Here is a 9,607-nt window from a genome sequence, read left to right as displayed (position 1 = left end):
AGCATCTATATATGAGTTGGTATATTATAGACTGAATGGGTATATAGTATCTATATATGAGCTGGTATATTATAGACCTATAGACTGAATGGGTATATAGTATCTATATATGAGTTGGTATATTATAGACTGAATGAGTATATAGTATCTATATATGAGTTGGTATATTATAGACTGAATGGGTATATAGTATCTATATATGAGTTGGTATATTATAGACTGAATGGGTATATAGTATCTATATATGAGTTGGTATATTATAGACTGAATGGGTATATAGCATCTATATATGAGTTGGTATATTATAGACTGAATGGGTATATAGTATCTATATATGAGTTGGTATATTATAGACCTATAGACTGAATGGGTATATAGTATCTATATATGAGTTAGTATATTATAGACTGAATGGGTATATAGTATCTATATATGAGTTAGTATATTATAGACTGAATGGGTATATAGTATCTATATATGAGTTGGTATATTATAGACCTATAGACTGAATGGGTATATAGTATCTATATATGAGTTGGTCTATTATAGACTGAATGGGTATATAGTATCTATATATGAGTGGGTATATTATAGACTGAATGGGTATATAGTATCTATATATGAGTTGGTCTATTATAGACTGAATGGGTATATAGTATCTATATATGAGTTGGTATATTATAGACTGAATGGGTATATAGTATCTATATATGAGTTGGTATATTATAGACTGAATGGGTATATAGTATCTATATATGAGTTGGTCTATTATAGACCTATAGACTGAATGGGTATATAGTATTTATATATGAGTTGGTATATTATAGACTGAATGGGTATATAGTATCTATATATGAGTTGGTATATTATAGACCTATAGACTGAATGGGTATATAGTATCTATATATGAGTTGGTATATTACAGACTGAATGGGTATATAGTATCTATATATGAGTTGGTATATTATAGACCTATAGACTGAATGGGTATATAGTATCTATATATGAGTTGGTCTATTATAGACCTATAGACTGAATGGGTATATAGTATCTATATATGAGTTGGTATATTATAGACTGAATAGGTATATAGTATCTATATATGAGTTGGTATATTATAGACTGAATTGGTATATAGCATCTATATATGAGTTGGTATATTATAGACTGAATGGTTATATAGTATCTATATATGAGTTGGTATATTATAGACCTATAGACTGAATGGGTATATAGTATCTATATATGAGTTAGTATATTATAGACTGAATGGGTATATAGTATCTATATATGAGTTAGTATATTATAGACTGAATGGGTATATAGTATCTATATATGAGTTGGTATATTATAGACCTATAGACTGAATGGGTATATAGTATCTATATATGAGTTGGTCTATTATAGACTGAATGGGTATATAGTATCTATATATGAGTGGGTATATTATAGACTGAATGGGTATATAGTATCTATATATGAGTTGGTCTATTATAGACTGAATGGGTATATAGTATCTATATATGAGTTGGTATATTATAGACTGAATGGGTATATAGTATCTATATATGAGTTGGTATATTATAGACTGAATGGGTATATAGTATCTATATATGAGTTGGTCTATTATAGACTGAATGGGTATATAGTATCTACATATGAGTTGGTCTATTATAGACTGAATGGGTATATAGTATCTATATATGAGTTGGTCTATTATAGACCTATAGACTGAATGGGTATATAGTATCTATATATGAGTTGGTCTATTATAGACTGAATAGGTATATAGTATTTATATATGAGTTGGTATATTATAGACTGAATGGGTATATAGTATCTATATATGAGTTGGTATATTATAGACCTATAGACTGAATGGGTATATAGTATCTATATATGAGTTGGTATATTACAGACTGAATGGGTATATAGTATCTATATATGAGTTGGTATATTATAGACCTATAGACTGAATGGGTATATAGTATCTATATATGAGTTGGTCTATTATAGACCTATAGACTGAATGGGTATATAGTATCTATATATGAGTTGGTATATTATAGACTGAATAGGTATATAGTATCTATATATGAGTTGGTATATTATAGACTGAATTGGTATATAGTATCTATATATGAGTTGGTATATTATAGACCTATAGACTGAATGGGTATATAGTATCTATATATGAGTTGGTATATTATAGACTGAATGGGTATATAGTATCTATATATGAGTTGGTATATTATAGACCTATAGACTGAATGGGTATATAGTATCTATATATGAGTTGGTCTATTATAGACTGAATGGGTATATAGTATCTATATATGAGTTGGTATATTATAGACTGAATAGTTATGTAGTATCTATATATGAGTTGGTATATTATAGACCTATAGACTGAATGGGTATATAGTATCTATATATGAGTTGGTCTATTATAGACTGAATGGGTATATAGTATCTATATATGAGTTGGTATATTATAGAGCTATAGACTGAATGGGTATATAGTATCTATATATGAGTTGGTATATTATAGACTGAATGGGTATATAGTATCTATATATGAGTTGGTCTATTATAGAGTGAATGGGTATATAGTATCTATATACGAGTTGGTATATTATAGACTGAATGGGTATATAGTATCTATATATGAGTTGGTATATTATAGACTGAATGGGTATATAGTATCTATATATGAGTTGGTATATTATAGACTGAATGGGTATATAGTATCTATATTCGAGTTGGTATATTATAGACTGAATGGGTGTATAGTATCTATATATGAGTTGGTATATTATAGACCTATAGACTGAATGGGTATATAGTATCTATATATGAGTTGGAATATTATAGACTGATTGGTATATAGTATCTATATATGAGTTGGTATATTATAGACCTATAGACTGAATGGGTATATAGTATCTATATATGAGTTGGTATATTATAGACTGAATGGGTATATAGTATCTATATATGAGTTGGTATATTATAGACTGAATGGGTATATAGTATCTATATATGAGTTGGTATATTATAGACTGAATGGGTATATAGTATCAACATATGAGTTGGTATATTATAGACTGAATGGGTATATAGTATCTATATATGAATTGGTATATTATAGACTTATAGACTGAATGGGTATATAGTATCTATATATGAGTTGGTATATTATAGACTGAATGGGTATATAGTATCTATATATGAGTTGGTATATTATAGACTGAATGGGTATATAGTATCTATATACGAGTTGGTATATTATAGTCTGAATGGGTATATAGTATCTATATATGAGTTGGTATATTATAGACCTAAAGACTGAATGGGTATATAGTATCTATATATGAGTTGGTATATTATAGACCTATAGACTGAATGGGTATATAGTATCTATATATGAGTTGGTCTATTATAGACTGAATGGGTATATAGTATCTATATTTGAGTTGGTATATTATAGACCTATAGACTGAATGGGTATATAGTATCTATATATGAGTTGGTCTATTATAGACTGAATGGGAATATAGTATCTATATATGAGTTGGTATATTATAGACTGAATGGGTATATAGTATCTATATATAAGTTGGTATATTATAGAATGAATGGGTATATAGTATCTATATATGAGTTGGTCTATTATAGACTGAATGGGTATATAGTATCTATATATGAGTTGGTATATTATAGACCGAATGGGTATATAGTATCTACATATGAGTTGGTATATTATAGAGCTATAGACTGAATGGAAATATAGTATCTATATATGAGTTGGTATATTATAGACTGAATGGGTATATAGTATCTATATATGAGTTGGTCTATTATAGACTGAATGGGTATATAGTATCTATATATGAGTTGGTCTATTATAGACTGAATGGGTATATAGTATCTATATTTGAGTTGGTATATTATAGACCTATAGACTGAATGGGTATATTGTATCTATATATGAGTTGGTCTATTATAGACTGAATGGGTATATAGTATCTATATTTGAGTTGGTATATTATAGACCTATAGACTGAATGGGTATATGGTATCTATATATGAGTTGGTCTATTATAGACTGAATGGGTATATAGTATCTATATATGAGTTGGTATATTATAGACCTATAGACTGAATGGGTATATAGTATCTATATATGAGTTGGTATATTATAGACTGAATGGGTATATAGTATCTATATATGAGCTGGTAAATTATAGACTGAATGGGTATATAGTATCTATATATATGAGTTAGTATATTATAGACTGAATGGGTATATAGTATCTATATATGAGTTGGTATATTATAGACTGAATGGGTATATAGTATCTATATATGAGTTGGTATATTATAGACTGAATGGGTATATAGTATCTATATATGAGTTGGTATATTATAGACTTATAGACTGAATGGGTATATAGTATCTATATATGAGTTGGTATATTATAGACTGAATGGGTATATAGTATCTATATATGAGTTGGTCTATTATAGACCTATAGACTGAATGGGTATATAGTATCTATATATGAGTTGGTATATTATAGACTGAATGGGTATATAGTATCTATATATGAGTTGGTATATTATAGACTGAATGGGTTTATAGTATCTATATACGAGTTGGTATATTATAGTCTGAATGGGTATATAGTATCTATATATGAGTTGGTATATTATAGACTGAATGGGTATATAGTATCTATATATGAGTTGGTATATTATAGACCTATAGACTGAATGGGTATATAGTATCTATATATGAGTTGGTCTATTATAGACTGAATGGGTATATAGTATCTATATATGAGTTGGTATATTATAGACCTATAGACTGAATGGGTATATAGTATCTATATATGAGTTGGTATATTATAGACTGAATGGGTATATAGTATCTATATATGAGTTGGTATATTATAGACCTATAGACTGAATGGGTATATAGTATCTATATGTGAGTTGGTATATTAGAGACTGAATGGGTATATAGTATCAACATATGAGTTGGTATATTATAGACTGAATGGGTATATAGTATCTATATATGAGTTGGTATATTATAGACTGAATGGGTATATAGTATCTATATATGAGTTGGTATATTATAGACTGAATGGGTATATAGTATCTATATATGAGTTGGTATATTATAGACTGAATGGGTATATAGTATCTATATATGAGTTGGTATATTATAGACTGAATGGGTATATAGTATCTATATATGAGTTGGTATATTATAGACTGAATGGGTATATAGTATCTATATATGAGTTGGTATATTATAGACCTATAGACTGAATGGGTATATAGTATCTATATATGAGTTGGTATATTATAGACCTATAGACTGAATGGGTATATAGTATCTATATATGAGTTGGTCTATTATAGACTGAATGGGTATATAGTATCTATATATGAGTTGGTATATTATAGACCTATAGACTGAATGGGTATATAGTATCTATATATGAGTTGGTATATTAGAGACTGAATGGGTATACAGTATCTATATATGAGTTGGTATATTATAGACCTATAGACTGAATGGGTATATAGTATCTATATGTGAGTTGGTATATTAGAGACTGAATGGGTATATAGTATCAACATATGAGTTGGTATATTATAGACTGAATGGGTATATAGTATCTATATATGAGTTGGTATATTATAGACTGAATGGGTATATAGTATCTATATATGAGTTGGTATATTATAGACTGAATGGAATATAGTATCTATATATGAGTTGGTATATTATAGACTGAATGGGTATATAGTATCTATATATGAGTTGGTATATTATAGACTGAATGGGTATATAGTATCTATATATGAGTTGGTATATTATAGACTGAATGGGTATATAGTATCTATATATGAGTTGGTATATTATAGACCTATAGACTGAATGGGTATATAGTATCTATATATGAGTTGGTATATTATAGACCTATAGACTGAATGGGTATATAGTATCTATATATGAGTTGGTATATTATAGACTGAATGGGTATATAGTATCTATATATGAGTTGGTATATTATAGACTGAATGGGTATATAGTATCTATATATGAGTTGGTATATTATAGACCTATAGACTGAATGGGTATATAGTATCTATATATGAGTTGGTATATTATAGACCTATAGACTGAATGGGTATATAGTATCTATATATGAGTTGGTATATTATAGACCTATAGACTGAATGGGTATATAGTATCTATATATGAGTTGGTATATTATAGACTGAATGGGTATATAGTATCTATATATGAGTTGGTATATTATAGACCTATAGACTGAATGGGTATATAGTATCTATATATGAGTTGGTATATTATAGACTGAATGGGTATATAGTATCTATATATGAGTTGGTATATTATAGACCTATAGACTGAATGGGTATATAGTATATACATACAGTACCAGTCAAAAATTGGACATCTACTCATTCAAGGTTTTTCTATATTTTCGACTATTTTCTACAGAATAATAGTGAAGACATCAAAACTATGAAATATCAAATATGGAATCGTGTAGTAACCATTATTTCCTTTAACAAATCAAAATATATTTTATATTTGAGATTTTATAAAGGGTTCTTCAATGGGAACCGCCGAAGAACCCTTTTGGAACCCTTTTTTCTAAGAGTGTAGAACCGTACTGAACTGATATTCTAGAACCTTACTGAACTGATATTCTAGAACCTTACTGAACTGATATTCTAGAACCGTACTGAACTGATATTCTAGAACCGCACTGAACTGATATTCTAGAACCTTACTGAACTGATCCAGAACCATAAAATGGAAGTAAAGTGCTTCAATGAATCCAACTCGTAAAAAATGTTTTAATTACAATGAAAAGTGAAGAAAAACACATCATTAATAATAATAATCTCACCAGGATAATGTTTTTATTCAGGGACAACGGCCTGATGCTATTGGTCAAGACCAGACAATCAATCAAACAATCAAGCAAAGGTATTTAAAAAGCATCAGCAGATGTCACAAAGTGCTTGAACAGAAAACCAGCCTAAAACCCCCAACATGCCTGATGTTATCAGGGTTGGGGTGAATTTAAGTTCCAGACGATTCAAAAAGTGAACCAAACTCCAATTCAAACTCAAAATGTTCCTAATTTAAAAGTTTTAAAGAGAATTAGATTTGGAATGTTTGTGTACTTCCTGAATTGACTGAAATTTAAATGGAATTTGACCCCAACCCTGGTTGTTATTGTTCAAGACCAGACAAGGGCTGATGTTATTGGTCAAGACCAGACAAGGGCTGATGTTATTGGTCAAGACTGTTCTACTCTATTTTAGTGTGTTCTTTCCCACAAGGCACTGCACACTCAGGAGTCCAGTTCTGACCTTCATGAAGTGTGTTTAAGCGTGCATTCATAAGTGCATGTGTGTGTGTGTGTGTGTGTGTGTGTGTGTGTGTGTGTGTCTGTCTGCGTGTGTGAGAATTTACGTCTGTCCGTGTGTCTGCGTCCGTGTGTCTGCGTCCGTGTGTCCGTGTGTCCGTGTGTCCGTGTGTCCGTGTGTCCGTGTGTCTGTGTCTCTGTGTGTCTGTGTGTCTGTGTGTCTGTGTGTCTGTGTCTCTGTGTGTCTGTGTGTCTGTGTGTCTGTGTGTCTGTGTGTCTGTGTGTCTCTGTGTCTGTGTGTCTGTGTGTCTGTATGTCTGTGTCTCTGTGTGTCTGTCTGTGTCCGTATGTTTACTGGTTCTTCTTGCTCATCATGTGTCTGTGTGTCTGTGTGTCTGTGTGCCTGTGCGTCCGTGTGTCTGTGTCTGTGTGTCTGTGTGTCTGTCTGTGTCCGTGTGTCTGCGTGTCCGTGTGTCCGTCTGTTTACTGGGTCTTCTTGCTCATCATGTGTCTGTTGTACTGGGAGTCAGTGTGCAGTATCTTGTCCCACCAGGTAAAGGTCGAGGCGTAGTTCCCTACGAAGTTCATATGGTGGAAGTCATGGAAACGAGCTCCGGCATAGAACGGGATCAGGTGGAGAGGGTTGAGAGGGATGTCATACCCACTGGAGAGAGGAGGAGAGGGGAGGAGAGGAGAGAGAAGAGAGGGAGAGGGAGAGGAGGAGAGAGGGGAGGGAGGGGGACAGAGGGGAGGAGAGGAGGGAGGGGAGAGAGAGAGGGGAGAGGGAGGGGAGAGGAGAGGGAGAGGAGGAGAGAGGGGAGGGAGGGAGGAGGACAGAGGGGGTGAGGAAGGGAGGGAGAGAGAGAGGAGGCGAGAGGGAGGGAGGATAGATGAGGGAGGGAGAGAGGAGGAGAGAGGAGAGGGAGAGGAGGAGAGAGGGAGGAGGAGGAGAGAGGGAGGAGAGGAGAGGAAAGGAAGAGAGAAAGGAAGTGAGGAGAGAGGGAGGAGAGGAAGAGAGAAAGGAAGTAAGGAGAGAGGGAGGAGAGGAAAGGAAGAGAGAAAGGAAGTGAGGAGGAAGGGAGGAGAGGAAAGGAAGAGAGAAAGGAAGCATGTTAATTTAGCATTGTAATATGTATACACAGAGCCTACACAAAATCCCCTAAACCCCACTACACTCGTACACACTCCTAGTATGACAACACAGTGTCTGAGTTCCGATTCTCTCCCCTTCACTCCTCCTCATGCATTTAAAAGCATTGGATTGGTTCAGGCATTGCTGGAGGGAGTTTTCACCATATTCCTCACACCAGTCCAGTCCTTTTAAATCCACGAGGGAGAGAGTACGAGAACAGACCTCGGGAGAAGGGTAGAGAATCAGAATGTTGTCTGAAACAAGAGAACAACATGGGAGATCTGGAGCCCTCTGGTGGTCAGACCAGAGAACAACAGGCAGGGAGAACTGGAGACCCCTGGTGGTCAGACCAGAGAACAACAGGCAGGGAGATCTGGAGACCCCTGGTGGTCAGACCAGAGAACAACAGACAGGGAGAACTGGAGACCCCTGGTGGTCAGACCAGAGAACAACAGACAGGGAGAACTGGAGACCCCTGGTGGTCAGACCAGAGAACAACAGACAGGGAGAGCTGGAGACCCCTGGTGGTCAGACCAGAGAACAACATGGGAGATCTGGAGACCCCTGGTGGTCAGACCAGAGAACAACAGGCAGGGAGAACTGGAGACCCCTGGTGGTCAGACAAGAGAACAACAGGCAGGGAGAACTGGAGACCCCTGGTGGTCAGACCAGAGAACAACAGGCAGGGAGAACTGGAGACCCCTGGTGGTCAGACCAGAGAACAACAGGCAGGGAGAGCTGGAGACCCCTGGTAGTCAGACCAGAGAACAACAGGCAGGGAGAACTGGAGACCCCTGGTGGTCAGACCAGAGAACAACAGACAGGGAGATCTGGAGACCCCTGGTGGTCAGACCAGAGAACAACAGGCAGGGAGAACTGGAGACCCCTGGTGGTCATACTAGAGAACAGGCAGGGAGAACTGGAGACCCCTGGTGGTCAGACCAGAGAACAACAGGCAGGGAGAGCTGGAGACCCCTGGTGGTCAGACCAGAGAACAATAGACAGGGAGATCTGGAGACCCCTGGTGGTCAGACCAGAGAACAACAGGCAG

General features: G+C 34.5%; 1 protein-coding gene across 1 annotated transcript in view; it reads right to left on the bottom strand.

The window, feature by feature from the left end:
- Positions 1–6,892: 6,892 nt before the first annotated feature.
- LOC129845746 (methylsterol monooxygenase 1-like) overlaps positions 6,893–9,607 on the bottom strand; it is a 13,702-nt gene continuing 10,987 nt past the window's right edge. The window contains exon 4 of the mRNA XM_055913645.1: positions 6,893–8,088. Coding sequence (XP_055769620.1) covers positions 7,908–8,088 — 181 coding nt within the window. The 3' untranslated portion in view covers positions 6,893–7,907. The remainder of the gene's footprint in view (positions 8,089–9,607) is intronic.

Source organism: Salvelinus fontinalis, unplaced genomic scaffold (genome assembly GCF_029448725.1).
Source record: "Salvelinus fontinalis isolate EN_2023a unplaced genomic scaffold, ASM2944872v1 scaffold_0357, whole genome shotgun sequence".
NCBI classification, from domain to species: Eukaryota; Metazoa; Chordata; class Actinopteri; order Salmoniformes; family Salmonidae; genus Salvelinus; species Salvelinus fontinalis.
The sequence above is the reverse complement of the archived record's forward strand: the minus strand, read 5'-3'. Positions and strand labels throughout refer to the sequence as shown.